The sequence below is a fragment of the Kryptolebias marmoratus genome, linkage group LG21 (assembly GCF_001649575.2).
Source record: "Kryptolebias marmoratus isolate JLee-2015 linkage group LG21, ASM164957v2, whole genome shotgun sequence".
NCBI lineage: Eukaryota > Metazoa > Chordata > Actinopteri > Cyprinodontiformes > Rivulidae > Kryptolebias > Kryptolebias marmoratus.
This window is the reverse complement of record NC_051450.1, coordinates 22501454-22519086: the sequence shown is the minus strand read 5'-3', so window position 1 is coordinate 22519086 and position 17633 is coordinate 22501454. Positions and strand designations below refer to the sequence as shown.

Below are 17633 nucleotides of genomic sequence, written 5' to 3'. Positions count from 1 at the left end.
CTCTGTCCCTGCAGCCTACATCCACTCAAACCAGATCATGGGTTGGGGAGAGAAGGCCATTGAGATCCGCTCTGTGGAGACGGGACACCTCGACGGAGTTTTCATGCACAAGAGAGCTCAGAGGCTGAAGTTCCTGACGGAGAGGAACGATAAGGTGAGCCTGGAACCATCTGGAGATGTTGTGCTCTCTTATTCCTGACATTTTATCACAGAATTACAGTTTTTACTCTAATCTGAGCTCCAGTTCAGAATATCTGAAATGCCTCTTTAATTATCTTGTTCAACTGTTAGTTACAGTCGGGTTTAAATAAATCCTCTCTGTTCTGTGTCGTCGGCAGGTTTTCTTCGCCTCGGTTCGGTCCGGAGGCAGCAGTCAGGTTTTCTTCATGACCCTGAACAGAAGCTCCATGATGAACTGGTAACCCGAAACCTCCTCCGACCCACAATCCTCCTCTTTGTCTTCGCCCTCGGTCTGCGACAGGAGGGGGGGCTGACTGGAGGACAATCTTTGTGTGTGTTTATGTGTGTGTGTACTCGTGGACGACAACAAACACGCTGCTGACTGGACCGGACCGAAGGAGGAGTTGAACCACAGGACGGCGCCCCTGCTTAGAAATCCCGGAGCTGTAGGGGGCGCTGTAGGTCCTGTGGTTGGTGTCGCTGCCCGCAGAGCACCACACGACGCCTTCGCCTCCCCTGAAGACTGCTGGACCGGCCTGAGGATGGATCTGGAGCCTTTAGAGGACCTGCCGAGACGCCTTTCAGCTCCCTGTGTGATCCAGAGGGGACGATCTTTGTGTAGCACGTCAGAGACCTTCATACGGGGGGGTCACCTGAGTCCAGCTGCAGCCAGTCCGCCCACCGTTGTAGTGAATAAGCAAAGTAGCATTAGACAGAAAACACACTTGAGGTTGAATCTTACAATAAGTGCACAAGTTTTTAAGTTCATATTCATCTCAGAGAGTCTGTGTTGCTTTGCTAACTTTTGATTTTCTTAGATTAGGTCTGAAACTCAGTCTTTTGTTTCAGTTTTACACTCAGAGCCAACAAGTAAAGACACTGGAAGAGTTTGGACTGATGAAAAGTGACAATCGTGAGAGAAAATCTTTGTCTGAGTCCACTTCAGGGGTCTTCATTTCACTGTTCGAGCCAAAAAAGCAGCTTGTGTTGGATGTTAGGACAGAAACTACTGAAAAACACAAACAAGTCAGCCTAATTCTACTGGTGAAATGCCCCAAAATGCATTTCATGTTGCTTTTTAAAGCGTTTCTGCAAATTATTCCTCATTTTCAAGAAATAAAAATGCTGCCGTTTGATTGAATCTGAAATTAAACCGACTCAGAGGATCAGAGATAAGAAGTGAAGAAAGCGTAACTTCTAGGGCTTTCTGGGCAGATTTAATATTTTTTATTTTTATATAACATTAACTGCACCTCTTCCCAAAAAGAGTTTCTTTATAAAGCGTTTATTAATGATTCATTCATGAGTTTGTCGCTTTTTAAACAAATCATGTATAAAAGTTATAGAACACTGTTAAAGCTGCACTTTGATTTATTTCTTTACATTTAGATTTTAAATAGTTCTCTGACCTACACTATGATAATTCGTAGCAGTTTTTTTGGCATTTAATTAATATAATTAAACAGTAAGATGAGCAGCTAACATTAAATTAAATTACCTGAATGAATAAAAGTCTCACTAAACAGTGTTTCAAACTGGTTTTATGTTTAGGCTTTCTTCACAAACTCATGATTAATCTCTTTATAAACAATAATAAATCATTTATAAGGAGCTCTAATTAGGAAGAGGTACTAATAGAATATCTAAAAGCAAATCTAAATGATAAGGAGGGTTAATCTTTACTAACATTTAACTTTTATTCTTCCATTTCCTTCTTGATTTTCAGTTTGCAGCTCCTCAAACATTCGGCTCAACCAGGAATGTTTGCTGTGACTTTTTGTTGAAGTTCACTGGAAGATGCAGACAAAATTTGCCAAAAAAATGCAAATATTTTCCACATAGACAACAACGGGATTCAGTAGAAGTGAGCGGTCAAACCCAGCCCTGAACTTTCTGACATTTTGTCAAACTTTTCTCATTTCCACAGTTTTTACACTCCGTATCCGGGGTGGAACGGTGCATGAATTGAGGCCGTGACGGTTTGTCGGGTACAGAGACCTGAAGAACAAACCCACCGGCCTCAGAGCGGCTCCACGTTACGTTAAAGAAGTTAAAGAAGCAGCTTCACATCAAACTAAACACGGCTGGTTCAGAAAAACAAGCCTTTTAGCTGCCTGTTTGAGGAGCAGGTACGGAAAGCAGTTGTGTCATACAATCAGCGCTTTTAGGGCAAGCCATTTGTGTATTTATTCAATATCGCTCATATTTGATTTGATTTTCTTAGAAACTGTCTGAGTAGTTTTCACTTCTCTGTTGCTTTTTCTTTGCATCGAGTCAGATTAACTGAAGCAAACTCTCCTTGTTTTTGTTTTATTTTTTATTTTCTGTGATTTCATCCAACCTTTTGTTTGACACGCGGTCTGTGGGTTACTGTTTACACTTCAGATGGGATGAAACAGATGGTGACAGATCCGATCTTGCTGCTACCGTAGAGCCTTGCCACTCACAAAAAGTGGGTTGTTTTTCACGTCTTCTTCTTCTGTCTTAAAAAAACAACATTTGGTTTTATCTCCCGTGGTGTCCGACAGTGACCATCATACCGCAACCTGGGCGTACCGTTACACCCCTACTTCTCACACAGTTCACACACCCAAACATGACTGTTTTTGTCTTCTTCCACCCAGTTTGTCTCTTAAAGCCCAAACTCTCATTGACTTCCACTGTATCTGAGCTCGAGGCTCTTTTTAACTTGTCACATCTCTTGAATAAAACACTTGACGTGTAAACAACCAGACGCTTCTGCCACTTGTAGTACGACTCACTGCAAACAGCAGAAATAACCTGAAATAATGAAATTGTGCTTCTGCTCTGAACAACTTTCTGACTTCTGTCTCATGTAGCATAAATACAGCTGGTGGCTCGTCTTTTCTTCTGTTGTTCTTTTCCTTTGTGAGGCAGAAATCAATCAACGGTTCGTCTCCGTTTGCAGGCTGCTGTTTGTCTGAACACTCGTTTCGAGCGCTGCTAAAACATCTTCCATCTCCTCCCGGCTCCGGAGAACAATCCTTCAAACAAGCGATTAGTGTCAGAGGGCGAAATGAGAGATTCCTCGGCTCCTGTGGTTGTAGATACTGGATTACTGCTGCAACACAAAACCTTCACGTCGTTTCTCTCCGGAGGAGCGTGTCCGTAGAGTAGCTGCCAACTTGGAAAGTTTTATTTTGTTCCTGTTTCAGCTCTTCTGCGTGTGCTGCACTCGTGTAAATACTCTCACTGATGTTAGGGACGCATTTTAAACGCTGAAGAAAAAAAACGTTTTTTATTTTCATTTCACCGCCTCGGTCAGTTGTGTAGTTTCGAGCTGGAACTGCAGGAGTTTCTTCTCTCCGAGTGTTTCTGCAGTTTGCACGGAGGCTAAACCACCGTCGCTCGTTACGAACTGCAAATTTGAGGCAATACGCTGGTGGTGAAGAAGCAGGACGATGAAACCCCGAACAAACAAACCTTAGGATCTTGTTTTTATCTTTGAAACAACAGTAAAGATTGTACACTGGAGAATAATGTTAGTTTAGTTATCTGACCTACTGATGGCTGTAAATGCTGGTATTTGTGAGAAGAAACTGGTTCATCTTTTACTTGATTTATTTTTGTTGTTGTCTGATGATTTCCAAGGGTGTGATTCATGCAAACAGGAGGCATTTTAAGGCCCAACGAGGCCTTTTAAATGTGCAGAACGAATATAAAGGTTGGAGAAACAATAGATTAAAGGATATTTATACGTAAAAATTTTCATTATATCTTACTGATCATTTTAGAGGATGAAAATAATGTTCACTTATTAAAGTTTAGTTGTCTTTCTACAGAATAGAGAACATAGATATACTGTAAGAATTTCTAAAAAAAAACAAAACAATGTTTTTATTGTGGTATTATTTGTATTTCAATTTTTGTACGTATCAGACTGTGAACAACTGTCGGCTCGTGAGTGTGTGTGTGTGTGTGTGTGTGTGTGTGTGTGTGTGTGGGTGCACAGGTGTGTGACATGCATGTGAGCGTATGTTTTCACCCCCCTCGCCTGAACCACTGGAATCAGTCCAAAAAGACGACCTCAGTTTGGAAACACATCTGTGATGTTAGGAATTCTACAATAAATGTCCTCTCCTTGTACAGCAAAAACATCTGCTTTTCTTTCTTCACTCCACGTGCACTAAAGTCCAGAAACTTAGATTCATTTTGGGGCTTTTAAGGATTTATTTCTACCGTTCTTTTGTTATGACGACACGTTTGCCTTCATGCAAAACTGCAAATAAACTGCAGTGTTTCTGTGGATGAGAGGTACATGTTTTTGGGTCCCAATTTAATAAAAGAAACTGGAAGATAACACCTTTTTGTTCAAGGTCAGGGAAATGAAAATGTCGCTCTTCAAGAGACTTTGGAGACTAGTTGGGGACATAAAACTGCAAGAAGATCTGCAAACAAAGAGCAAATTCTCAAGATATTGTTGTGGGGTTTTTTGTTGTTGCAATTTAAGGCAGTGTCTCACTGTTGGAGACACAAAACTGCAAGGAAATGCATAATTTTTTTTGAGTCCCACTGAACTGACACATTTGTACAAACTTCCAGCAAAGGTTTAGGCCGAAATTTGTAGGGAGTTTTCGTGCATGTCGAGGGAATGTGATGTGACTCGACGTGATGTCAGCTCTCACAGACGTTTTGGAAATTCTCCCAGTCAGATTCCGGTTTTAAGCTGTTAAAGAATGACATTTTTATTTTCCTGACCTTGAACGAAAAGGTTTATCTTTCATTTTTCACCAACATCCAGCCCAGACATACATTAATAATCACACACCTGATCCTGTCAATTATCAGAACAAATTTTGGTTAAAATAAATCAAATATATAAGCAAATTGTATTCAATGTTGAGTATTATAACAGAAAATAGACCATATAGGCCTAAATCTTTCATCAGTTTGTTTAATAATAATTAGAATAATATATTATTTGTAAATAATATGAATACATTTTGTCCCATGGGTGAATTTTGTTGGTATTAAAGGTTGATCCTTATTTTATATCTAAACTAATTGGGGCTACTGGTGTGTGTTAGCGGTTTCTAAACCCTGCTGTGGCTCATAAAACACTAAGCACAGAGTTTTAAGAGGATCTTTGGAAATTAAAATAAGTTTAAAAACAACTGCCAACAACATATGTTGTTGTAACTGTTACAAAGGGATACAACTGTTCAATAAAATATAATATAATAGTTAATAGGGTATTTTGTCAAATTGTTTATTAGAAATAGTTTATGAGTCTCTGTGACATTTATTTTAAAGGTGGAAACTGCTGGAAACATTGTCCATAAGTTGAAATCAACCATCTCAAAAAGAATTTAATATTAACATTTTATTTATTATAAAATTTTTAGTTTGTTACTAATAAAGTAAGCTTCAATACAGACCATTAACATCCATTTGATTTCCCGGAGTTATTTTTTTTTTAGCTAAAAGCTAGTTTTCTGCGGGTTGCCAGATTTCCTCAGACCTGGCAACCCTTTCTGCCTGGCTGCCACCGGAACTAGTAAGCCCCGCCCCTCCTCCCTCCTTCCGCCACGGATGCTGCAGTGAAGTTGGCCGCGCGTGCGCACTTTCGGTCCTCTTTTTGCTCGGAAGGTAAGTGTGGCATGGCGCGTGTTTCTTCCTACAGGGAATAAATGAAGAACTTTAGCGCTCTTTCCGCGGAGCTCGTTGTGGATTCCGAGGGAGTAAAGCAGCCGCGTACCGGTCGGCGAAGCCGTCGAAGTAGTCACGGGGGGTTCTGTCGGCGCGGAGTTGTTCGGTGGCGGGGCAGGGTGTGGGTGACCAGGCTGAATCAAAGGGACATGCGGCCTTCGGCAGCAGCGCGCTCCGCGTTCAGTCATTTTAGCTCTCGGAGGCGGCGCGCTCCGTGACACTTCATCCGCGTCCGCACTGTCATTCAGCGGGGAGGTTTTGCTCCTGAGCGGAAAATGGACGCTTTCCCACCAGCTGTTGTCGAGCGGGGCGTCTATTTGCGTTCCTATTCGGCTGAGCAGGAATGCTAGCTTTATTAGCCGCTGCTAGCATTCGCGTAGTTCCCACATTTGGGTCTCAGGAGCCGCAACTTGTGCGGGAGCTGCGGCGCACGTTGGACGTTTTTGCACCTCCAAACACCGAGACTGCACTCCTTTAAGGTAACAAACACTGCTTGGGTTAAATTCCGCTACATGGCCTGAGGAAATGTCGGCGCAGGGAGCAGTTTCTTTAGTTGCACTGTTATCTTTCGGTGTTGTAAACTAAAGGCCGAGCCAGCTAACTTCTACGGCGCCCAAATTACCCCTGTTAACGGCTCCGAAAGAGTCCGCCGCCTGTTCGGTTGAGATGAACTATTTTAGCTGCGTTTCGCCAGCTGATTTCTGCATGTAAAGCTAAAATTAGCCCGGTGGAAGCAGCGGTGGATGAGACAGCATTATAGCCTCGTGTTTAGCCGGTTAGCTTCGTGCTAACACGTTCAGCGGCGCTGCTGCGGCTCCGGCGCGGCTGTTTATTCAGGTTAAAACCAGGAAAATACCAAGAATTTAACACTTCCATTTAAATGGATCTTTTTATTAAAGGGTTTAAAGCTTTAAAAAAAGCCGGCCAGGAGGCTCTGAAGTATAAAATGGGCAGGTCAGGTAAACTCAAAATGGTAACTTGTTAAGCTAAAATGTTTATTTGATAACTGGACAAATAAAATGCTAATCTGTTTAAGTTTGCTTTAGTTTAAATGGTTTTTAAAAAAACCGTTAAGTACATTACATCTATAAATGGTTTAAAAGCTGACATATCAAATTACTTTTTGATTTTGGCTGCTTTAATTTAAAAAATCTACAGGTAATAATTTGATTATAGGACTTTTTGTCATAAAAATACATTTTATTTCTAAAATGGTTCCTTCACCTGTATGTGTTCTGTTTGGCAAGAATGCATATAATAGAAAATATACAAAAGATAAACAAGCAATGTGGAACTTGTTCGGATAATTCAGACTATGGATGCAATAAAAAGTGAAGTTTTGCAAACATCAGATATATTTGTTCATCCTGAGAACATTTTTAATATTTTTGTTTACCTGAACATTTTACATGCAGTTAGTAAAATCACAACATAACTAAATGACTTATTTTCTCAATTTATCGAAGTCTAGTACCTTTTTAAACTTTACAGCAACAGCTTAAGCTGTCAGCCGTTTTCAGGACATTTAAGGTGACCGTCGTTGTCGGTTTGGACGCTAACGGGCGCCTGGTTGTCTCCGCAGCGCCCCAGACCCATCCAACATGGCAGATCCCGATCTTGACTTCCAGACTGGCGAGTCTGGCGCCTCCGCCACGTACCCCATGCAGTGCTCCGCTCTGCGCAAGAACGGCTACGTGGTGCTGAAGGGACGTCCCTGCAAAATCGTGGAGATGTCCACCTCCAAGACCGGCAAGCACGGACATGCTAAGGTACGGTTAGCCGGCTTAGAGAACAAGTTTACAGACAGAAAACTGAATAAAATGTCATGTTAGGCTGTCTGAACTGAAGCATCTGTCCCCAGACTTTATTACTGAAAATGAAAGAAGTGCTTTTTGATTCTATTACATGTAAAACATGAGCTTAAAGCACTGTGCAAAAGTTTTAATTCTTAATTTTGGAAGAAAGATGTGAATTAAAAGCGTAATTTGCCATCTGTTGCTTTGAGTTGTCACTCTGACCCTATGTTGTGCACTGCTCATTTAAAGCATAATTTTATTAAAATACATCCCTGAAGAACGCTTGAACTGTCAGTTTACGTAACGGCATCATTACAACAAATTAAACATTTGTTTTGTAAGCTCCTAGCTTGTTTTCTCAGACGTTGCGTCAGTTTTGGCCGCGCTGTCTGTCGGTTTTAGCGACGTGCTCACAGGTGGACATTCTGCTTTGGCTCCTGCAGGTTAACCTGGTTGGTATCGACATCTTCAACAACAAGAAGTATGAAGATATGTGCCCCTCCACCCACAACATGGATGTTCCCTCCATCAAGAGGACAGACTATCAGGTACGCACGCACGTGGTCCAGATGCAGCGTTTGACCCGGTTAGGCGGGACATGTGACCGCTGCCATCTGTGCGCTAACGAGTCAAGCTCGGCTGCAGGGAAAAAGTTCGGCTCTGAGGAGGATCTGGTGTTTAAAGGTTGAGTCTTGTCCTCACGCCGCTCAGATCTTCCTGCAGATGTTTGTGTTGAACGGAGCTCATATTATCAGATCGTGTTGCACAATATAAATCAGGTCGTTATGGTGACAGAGGAGTGTCTGATTGCATTAAATCTTAGTTTATTTAAAGGTGTTTTAACAGATCTTACTTTGTAACATAAGGTGGAAGAACTTGTGGTACTTGCCCTCACTGACTTCACTCCCTTTAGCTGTCAGGATATCAAAATATGAAGAGTTGGTTAAAAACTTTTGCTGCACGTGTCATTGCTGACAGGTCTGTTTCACGGTCAGTTTTCTAATCAGCTGAAATAATAGTTTGGTGTTCAGTATGTCGGCACTGTGGCTCGCTCTCATTCCCGATCTATTTTTAACTTTTCAGCCTGCGGCGTCTCCAGTTAGCATCTTTAGCTGCAGCAGATTAGCTTAAGGCGGGCGACGCCCAAAGTAACGACGGGTCGGCTGGTTGAGATCAGGTCGTTTCGGCTCTGCAGTCAGAGAGGGGTTTAAAATGATTTATTTGTTTTAAGATGCTTCAACGTCTGGAAGAATAACTCCTGAAGGGTTCATGTTTGATTCTCCCTGCAGCTGATGTAGAAATTAATATTTTTAATAAAAGACACAAAACGAGGGGCTGCTGTTAACGACTTCCTGTTCAGTTTTATGCAAATAAAGTTTCATTTCTGTGAAGGAAACACAAAGAGAAGCACGTTTATTAAAGACTAAAAGAGTTTACACAAACTGATTCACTAGATTGGTTCTTTAAAATCTAACGAGTTCTAGAAACAGTTTAATTTTAGTTTTATCTTTTAGTCAGACTATTAATAAAACAAAGTGTGAAATAAAATAATTAGAAGTTTAGAGTTTTAATTAGGTTTCAAACTCACTATTTTGAATCTTCACTCATTTAAAGTGCAGAAATGTTTTATTTTAAACTCTGATTATTTGGCTCTAATTTCCTACATATATATTTTAAAAATACAGTAACATATCTGCAGTTTGTTTGGTTTTTCTGTACCAGTAAATGTCAGCTTTATTTCTCCAACAAGTGTTTATGATGAACGTGCACAAAGTAAAGTTTTAAAGACCTTTTTAGTTTTCAGAGCTGTAAAGTTTCTGACACATTTTATTTTACGAGATTAAAACGTCTCTTCTGGTTGTTCCTCAGCTCCTAAATTAGTCTCAGTTCCTCCTTCTGTCTGAACCGCTGATGTTTTTACATGCAAATAAATAAAAAATATTGTTTAAGGACAAATTATCTGAAGGTTTTAACAATAAAAACACGTTTTTGTGCTGAGTCATCGTTTATTTTAGCAAAAAGCATATTTTTATTTAAACCAGGAGATGTTTGCTGTCATTGTTTCCTAATAAAATGTCTTTAAGTCTTTAAAAACATTTTAAGTCTGCTGATATTAATAATGCTGCTGATGCTGATTTTAGTTAAGTTTTCAGGTAACGTTTTACTGCTTTTAGCTGGTGTTTTATTATTTCAGCTTTTTGCTTCCTGGTTGGTCTTTAAAGACTTGACTTTTGGCTTTTTTAGCTTCTTCAGTTATTTAAATTCAACCAAACCGACCAGCTGGTTGTGATTTTTCTGCAGAGGTTTAAACACTTATTTGCTCGGATCGTCTCAGGACGTTAATGTTGAAAATGTCGTGTTTGCAGCTGGTTAACATCACAGAGAGCTACATGTGCTTGATGAGTGACAACGGCGACATCAGAGAGGACCTGCGCGTCCCCGACAGCGACGTCGGCAGGGAAATCGAGTCGAAGTTCGAGGCGAATGAAGAATTCATGGTGAGTCCGGATCGGGCGCGGGAAGCTGCTCGGGTCGCTGCGGGGAGAGGAGCGGCGAGCTGCAGGTTTAAAGTTTCAGATGATTGACTCGAACATGTTGCACGCTCTCCGCAGGTCACCGTGATTTCTGCCATGGGGGAGGAATGTGCTGTCGCCACCAAGGTCTTGGCCAACAAATAAGGGAGATGGACTTTGCTGCCCAGGCAACAAGCCCCGCCCACAAACCAGTCTCTTTACATTCTCATTGGTTCCGTCACCAAAGCGTCGGCCTTCACAGACGACCTCCAATCATTCTGTTGTGATTTCTCTCATCGATGATCTTTTGATTTCTCCCCCCGCCTCCCCCTCCTCCCCTCCTCTCATTTCTCCTTTCCGTTGCTGTTGGGAATGTTCCACCTCTGCCTGATCTGAGTTTTTGTTTAAAACAATCGACTTTATATAAAAACAACTTCAAAAATAACTTCTCATTCCTGCTCACTTTTATTTTATTTTATTTTTCTCTCCGCCCGCCCCCCCTTTACCTTCACAGTGTTGGTTTTGCCACTCACATTCCTGAATGTTTAAAAGAAAAAAAAACAGAAAAAGTCTGGGGTTCAGCTTTTGTATGATTATTTTTTATATTCTTTAGATAGCAGCTTTTTAGAGGGAAGGGGTTGGGGGTGGTTTGAAGCGTCGGGGAGGGAGGGGTTGGCCCCTTTAGATGCTGATTCTGGTTTAGGTCGTCCCTCTTTGCAGCCATACAGCTTCCCAGCATGGCCTTTTCTCCGGTTCCTGGGCGGGATGAGGTCCGGTTTTCCCTCCTAAATCACTTGGATTGGTGGTGGCGAGCACTTAGAGCACCTGAGGTCCCCCCCCCAGCATGAAAAGCTCTACACCCGTTTGTTTCTCCTCCTTTCTTCCCTACAAGAACAGAAATTCGGCGAAGCTTCTCTTCCGATGACGGTCGGTCGTCTGTAATAGTTTGAGGGGTGAAGCGGTCCGGAGCCCCCCCGGCGTCCCCTCTCTCCCCCCCAGATACAAAGAGCGTTATTTTGTTTTTCAGAGGCGTGAGTGTGGAGCGGTGTGGGCCTCCGACATGTGGGAGGCAGTTTGCAGTGAGGTGTGTGCTTTCTTTTTATTTTATTTTTAGATTTTTTGTTGTTTTTCTTCTTTTTTTTTTCCTCTGCGGGACTCGATCGGGTTTGGGAGGGTGGTTCAGTTACAAACTTTAAGTTCACTCGAGGCCTTTGTCACCTGACTGGAGAAGGCAAAAATAAAACAATAATACAAATGGAGAAAAACTGCAAACGCTGTCTGGTTTTCTGTGTCTGAAGCGACTCGAAGGGAAGCAGTTTGTGCTCCGAACTGCAGGGTTTCTTCTGATAAAGTGTTTTTTTTTTTATTCCAGTAAAAGAAAGTGAGCTCAGAAACTCAAATATTGTCAGAATTTACAGAAACTGAATTATTTGTCTCACTTCTGGATCCTTAATCTGAGAAATAAAAATGGAAAATTCAAAACATTTCACAATAAAAGGAGTTTTACTTTTTAATGATTCCTTTTTAAGCAGCAAGATCAAAATGGCTCATTTGTCTTTAATCACACTTGAGCATCATTTAAGAGTCCTAATGATCGGATTTATTACTGCTTCTTGCAACTTAAATTACAAAACTGGGTAATTCTGCAAAATATCTCATTAAAGATGATGTTTGAGTTCAACCCGTGACTCCAGAACGTATCAGCAAAGACCTGAAACCCAAACGGGCCATTTTGTCGGGGTTTGTAGTATTTGAATCTCTGGAGATCATCCTCGGACCTCCACCTTGGTGTTTCCTGAATCACAGAGTGGTTCTTAAACTCCTAAAGCATCATACTGAAACAGGAGAAGCTTTAATAAAAGCACTGTAAGGATGTTTTATGAGCATATGAACCTGAATATGAATAAAGGGAATTTTTGGAGTTGAAACGTCCCAACAGAAGCTCTCTCTCCTCGGCTGTCGTATCTTCTGTGGTGCCAACACCCTGCCTCATGCCTCGAACTGAAAGCGTGCTGATGAATTACTCCTTCCTGCCTGTCTGCACAACTGGAAAAATAGATGCAAGTTCTCGTCTCCGGGTGATGGTGAGGGTTGTGGTTTCTCTGACTCATCGGGAGGGATTTGTTTCATCAAAATGCAGCAGAATGAATGGATCTGTGATGAGGCCCGGCTGAGCGGAGTGTGTGTGGAGGTGGTTAATGATTGAACAGGCTCAGCAGGTTTATTATCAGGGTGTGTTTGAACACCAGCTGACCTTTAGACCTGCCTGTTTTCACAGCACGCAACAAAACACCAAATTTAAACCCTGAAATCTTCTGATTTTAGACAAAACTTGGCTCTGTTGTTGTAAAAAAAAAAAATTAATGTTTTTGAGTTAAACACATAATTCTGAAACCTAAAATCAGCAATTGGCTTAAAGAGTTTATAGGTTTGTAAATATGTTGATGAAAAAGACCTACTTTAAACATTTCTGCTCCTATTTGAGCAGCCATTGCTTTGACCATATTTGGAAGGGCGCATCTGGCGGTGCGTGTTACGTCACTGCAGCGTCACGTCCTCCTCTCTCTTTCCCGTCCCAGCTCTCAACATGGCGTCGGTAAGTCCGCTCAACTCCTCGTGAATTTACCGATAAACGTTGAATTCTTCTGAATTTTTTAGCTGATTTCAGTTATTTATTATGAACAGTATGAAACTTCACCGGGAGAGTAAAGTGATCTAATTTTAAGTGTTTTTTATTTTTAAAAAGATATATTATAAACGGGCAGTTAGCATTAGCACGTACACGTGTACCATTCATACTGGAGACCAGGCTCTGTATGAAAAAAAAACATTTTTGATCAAAATAGTAGTTTTTCTCTTCCTAACCGTTTATAAATTTAATGTCAAGGCTATTTAAAGATAGCATACGATCCTTTAGTCACTTCGGCGTAACTTAAAAAAACTATTAGACTGATGAATCATAAGGATTTACATATTTTTATAAAGTTTAGTTAACATTTTTTTTCCAATTGCTAACCAAAGTAGCATCTTTCCACAGCTGGTTTATTGTAGTAGAAATTACCATTTATTATAAAGTAGTATCCTTTTTTAATAAAATGCTAGCATGTTATAGTGTATTAAAGTGTCAGTGGGGAAAATGTAAAAAGTTTTGTGTTTATTGAACAATTATAAAATAAGTTGTTGGAGGTTTTAACAAAGTTTTGTAAAATTAAAGATTAAATTAATCATCGGGTTATTAACATAAAGGGGAACTCTTCTCATATTTCCAGTAAGTTTAAGTTTTGTCACTTTGATAAGGCTGAAATAGATTAACGGCCTAGAAGAAGTTTATTTGACATCTTTCACAAAAGATTTTTAATTTCCTTTTTCCTGTTTTTGCTTCAGATCAAGCAGAAGAGGCCGACCGCCGGTAAAAAGTCCAAAAAGGCAGCTGCCTGGAGGTTCACTCTGGACCTGACCCACCCCGTGGAGGACGGCATCCTGGACTCTGCAAACTTTGTACAGTTATTTTGACTCTTCTCTTATTTACAGCTGTTTAGAATTAAAGGCTTCATTTGATCCATTTTGCAATCAGCTGACCGTGTGTCTGGACTAGGGCCCCCTTCCCTAGCTCCTGCCTTACTAGGGTTCCCTTCCCTAGTGCATCACTGTGCTCTGTCTGACAGGAAACCTTCCTCAAGGAGAGGATCAAGGTGAACGGGAAGACGGGGAACCTGGGGAACATCGTCCAGGTCGGCCGCATGAAGAACAAGATCAACGTCACATCGGAGAAACAGTTCTCTAAAAGGTGAGCAGCTGCAGCGTTTATTTCTGAGTTAAACTAAAAACAGGTGAAACTTTAAACTGCATCTTTCTTTCCTGCCAGGTACCTGAAGTATCTGACGAAGAAGTACCTGAAGAAGAACAATCTGCGGGACTGGTTGAGGGTGGTGGCGTCCGATAAGGAGACGTACGAGCTGCGGTACTTCCAGATCAGTCAGGATGACGAGGAGTCCGAGGCTGACGAGTGAAAAGCTGCACCAGAATAAATGTAAAAGAAAAAACATTAATCTGTCCGGGTTTTATTTAGTTTGAACACTCTGTGTTTGTTTTATTGATTAAATGTAAAATCCTCTGCTGATAATTAAACAACTGTTTAGTAGAAAAATGGGGAAAAACTTTTTTTTATTAGTGTTTGTTTGATTTATTAATCTTATCTTTAAAAACCCAACTAAGTTAATGGAGTCAAATCAAACTACAACAAATTTTAGAGAAAGATTCATGTTTTTGAGACCGGAACATTTTTATTAAAAGAAAAGCTTCTTGTTGCTGATGATGCAGTTCATCAAACGGCCAATAGGTGGCGCAGTCCTGCTGAGTGGATCTAAGCTGGAATAAAATATCAAAAAGCTGCAAATTTGTCAAAATGAACCTAATAAACAGCAAAGCAGGAAATGAATGTAAAACACCTAAGAATAAAATTATAGGTTCAAACCAAAACTAGAAATAAATTTAAATTTTAGGATTCATAAAAACTAAAGTAACTGCAGACACATTTCTGCTCCACTCATCGGAGGAAAATAAGTTTAAAATCTACTTGATCCTTACTAAAAGAATAATGTTACAGAAACTTGTAATTTACAACAAATAAAACTGATTTAACTAATCGAGTCATGGAGGTCCAGGTCCAGGAGGGACACCCTGTCCTTCCTCTCCCCAGCGACACGCTCCACCTTCTGGGAGATCCAGAGAAGATCACAAACAGGATCATCTGTTTGATTTAAGCAGAAACAAACATTTTAATATCTCTAATGTTTGTTCTGTCTGACTGTGAGGCTCTTTGTTGAAAATGTTCTACAGAATAAACCTCCTGGTTCTGCAGGAACCCGGTGACCTCCGGCGCTCGATGGACAAGCTGCAAAACCTTGTTCCCTTTTAGTTTTTAATATTTAGGTAGTTATCAGGATGTGTTACTCCATCAGTTTGCTCTGACTCAAAGGCTCATGGGAACTGTAGTCATCCCCGTTTATCTCCTGAAGTCAGCGCAGATCAGGTCTAATCTTTTTCCAGGTTATAAAACCTGCAGCTGCCGAATAACCGACTCCTTTAAACAGAAAAATGTGTTTTTTTCTTCCCCTGTTGCGTCTGATCCTGGCTTCGCTGCGGTTCTGTAATCTGTTGTTCATAAAGCATTTAACCTCAGGAATTTATCCACTTTCATCTGCTGCTGGAGTCCCACTCCTTCTGTACGAGTTTACAGGAATGTTTGCTGGTTTCTGCATCTTTCCAGCTCAGGTCGAGCAGTTTGGTTTCGTCCTGCAGATGTATTTATTTTTTTTACACTTAAAAGGGAAATTTGCCTCCAAATGTTTTGAAATAAAATGAAATGTTTTATTTTTCACATCTGAACTCTCCTCTGTGCCTGAGCGGGCAGCCGTGGGGGTGTTTTACATCGTTGCTGTAACTGTGCCTGCAGGTAATCTGTAATCTGACTCTGTGCATCAGATTACAGCTACACCTACATGCAGCCTGCAGTTTAAACCGTTTTCAGGCTGAAATGTTTCAGACCGAAGCTGCAGAAACACAGAAATCGTTTAAAATGCTCTCATGAGAGAAAGATTCTTCCTTCAGTAACTTTATTTGTTGTGTTTTTTCTTGTTTTAAAGGAAACTTCTGCAAAGATTCTGTTTAAGGTGTTTAGCAAAAAAAAAAGTGTTTTCAATTTGTGACAAAAACACAACAGAATCCACTGAAATCATTATTTATTCAACTAAAGCCAAATGTTTGCTGCTGTGGAGCTACAGGTGTGTGTGTGTTAACACACATCATCCTCTGGAGCAGAACCAGAGCAGAGGACAGATGTTTACCCAGAATGCACTGCAGCTGTCAGCACGGTGGTGGAGGGCTGATGGTTTGGGCTGATTCTGGAGTCAGATGTGAGGCCATCTGTCCAACAAACAGGACAATGATCCCAAACACAGCAGAACGGTCCAGAACCAGAACCTCAGAGAGCTGAAGCAACACTGGAAAGAAGAGTGGGCCACAGCTCCTCCACAACCAGGAACCCACTGAGAGTTCTGCTGCTGGAGGAGGGTCTCTGGAACAGGAACAGTCTGTTTGGTTTATTTTCAACCCGATCAGTAAGATCCATGTTTGTTTGTTTGTTTGTTTGTTTTTGTTTACTGAGCAGAGAAACTCCCTCAGAACTCAGTCAGTCCATGATGGCGTCCCGCTCCTGGGTTCAAGGTGCTGAATATTTCATCAGTCCGATCACATGGTTTCAGCTCTGAATGCATTCACTCTGCCGTCTCACGCAGTCCCCATTTCTGTCCCCGTTCGGCTCTGCGGAGGAGGCTGACACACGCCTCAAACTTCAGGAGGGGAAACACAACCTGAGTGAGTTCAGCACCTGTGTGCTTCTTTCAGCTGCTTGTTGGATGGTTTTCCTGCAGCCCTCTGAGCTCTTCACTGCTGTAGTTCCAGCTCTGCCTGTTTGCTTCATTTAATGTGAAGAAGAAGAAGATCTTCAGGTTTTGCTTCCATGGTCGTAGTTTTCCGCTGTGAAAGTGGAGCCTTGGTGGTCATTAATGATTCAGAGGGGGAGCCTCGCTCTAGTGACTGAGAAGAACAGCTGATGGCGTCTCGTCATATCATCTGTACCGGAGGAGGTTCTGAACGGACCCGCCGGGCCCTGAACCCTGATGGTCTTGGTGCTCCTAACTCTGGTTTAGTTGCTGGACTGGTTTCACCCACAGCAGGAAGTTCAGAAAACTAATCAAACACCATCTTTTCTATATTCGATATGAAAATATTTGGTTACATAAATGTGTTTGTAACTGATAATCATGAGGTATTAATACTCAGATTACTTACAGACTTCAGAAAGTATTCAGAGCTCTGTTTTTCCTGATCTCTGCTGAGATGTTTCTGTACTTTGACTGGACCTGATCCAAACATCAGAGCCAAAACCAAACCATGAGGTCAAAGGAGCAGCCAGTCCCATCCTAACAGTGAAGCATGGTGGTGGCAGCATCATGCTGCGGGGCTGTCTTCCAGCAGCAGGACCCACACAGCTCACAGAGAAGGCTACAAAACATGTCTGCTGCCCTGAAGGTTCAGAGGCTCCATGATTGGAGCTGGTCCCTCTGAGGGAGGAGACCAAGAACCTGAAGGTCCCTCTGACTGAGCTTCAGAGATCCTGTGTGGAGATGGGACTAAGTTCCAGAACCAGAACTGCAGGCCTCTGACGATCTGGACTCGATGGAAGCTTCTCCTCAGAGGAAATCACCTGAAAGCCTGAAGGAACCGGATCCTCTGGTCTGATGAAACCGAGACCGGACTGTTCGGCTTCAGTTCTACAGGTGCTGGTCATAAAATTAGAATATCATGAAAAAGTAGATTGATTTCAGTAATTCCATTTAAAAAGTGAAACTTGTATATTATATTCATACATTACATACAAACTCATATATTTCAAATGTTTATTTCGTTTAAT

At 41.4% G+C, this 17633-nt stretch overlaps 4 protein-coding genes across 6 annotated transcripts in view; all 4 read left to right on the top strand.

Moving 5' to 3' along the window:
- tnikb (TRAF2 and NCK interacting kinase b) overlaps positions 1 to 4296 on the top strand; it is a 129943-nt gene extending 125647 nt beyond the window's left edge. For all 3 annotated transcript variants that reach the window (XM_037973133.1, XM_037973132.1, XM_037973134.1), the window contains 2 exons: positions 15 to 154; positions 339 to 4296. In XM_037973133.1, coding sequence (XP_037829061.1) covers positions 15 to 154; positions 339 to 422 — 224 coding nt within the window. In that variant the 3' untranslated portion in view covers positions 423 to 4296. The remainder of the gene's footprint in view (positions 1 to 14; positions 155 to 338) is intronic.
- A 1408-nt stretch (positions 4297 to 5704) lies between these two features.
- On the top strand, positions 5705 to 11431 carry eif5a (eukaryotic translation initiation factor 5A). The gene is made up of 5 exons (XM_017439014.3): positions 5705 to 5790; positions 7433 to 7619; positions 8090 to 8194; positions 10013 to 10144; positions 10259 to 11431. Exons 2-5 carry the CDS (start codon positions 7452 to 7454, stop codon positions 10322 to 10324), a joined length of 471 nt encoding a protein of 156 aa, XP_017294503.1. The 5' UTR covers positions 5705 to 5790; positions 7433 to 7451; the 3' UTR covers positions 10325 to 11431.
- A 1203-nt stretch (positions 11432 to 12634) lies between these two features.
- Positions 12635 to 14204, top strand: rpl22l1 (ribosomal protein L22-like 1). Its single transcript, XM_025002198.2, has 4 exons — positions 12635 to 12755; positions 13544 to 13657; positions 13825 to 13946; positions 14025 to 14204. The coding sequence occupies exons 1-4, from the start codon at positions 12747 to 12749 to the stop codon at positions 14167 to 14169; spliced, it is 390 nt and encodes a 129-aa protein (XP_024857966.1). The 5' UTR covers positions 12635 to 12746; the 3' UTR covers positions 14170 to 14204.
- A 2245-nt stretch (positions 14205 to 16449) lies between these two features.
- slc7a14b (solute carrier family 7 member 14b) overlaps positions 16450 to 17633 on the top strand; it is an 8034-nt gene continuing 6850 nt past the window's right edge. Inside the window, exon 1 of the mRNA XM_017439002.3 lies at positions 16450 to 16534. The gene's annotated coding sequence lies outside the window, so the exon portion shown is untranslated. The remainder of the gene's footprint in view (positions 16535 to 17633) is intronic.

Bases quoted from the DNA above. Each gene is read 5' to 3' on its own strand.
- eif5a (XM_017439014.3), top strand. From the start codon at position 7,452: ATGGCAGATCCCGATCTTGACTTCCAGACTGGCGAGTCTGGCGCCTCC. The intron at 7,620-8,089 runs GTACGGTTAGCC...TGGCTCCTGCAG, and splicing joins GCAAGCACGGACATGCTAAG to GTTAACCTGGTTGGTATCGA. The intron at 8,195-10,012 runs GTACGCACGCAC...TCGTGTTTGCAG, and splicing joins TCAAGAGGACAGACTATCAG to CTGGTTAACATCACAGAGAG.
- rpl22l1 (XM_025002198.2), top strand. The intron at 13,658-13,824 runs GTACAGTTATTT...TCTGTCTGACAG, and splicing joins TCCTGGACTCTGCAAACTTT to GAAACCTTCCTCAAGGAGAG. The intron at 13,947-14,024 runs GTGAGCAGCTGC...CTTTCCTGCCAG, and splicing joins GAGAAACAGTTCTCTAAAAG to GTACCTGAAGTATCTGACGA.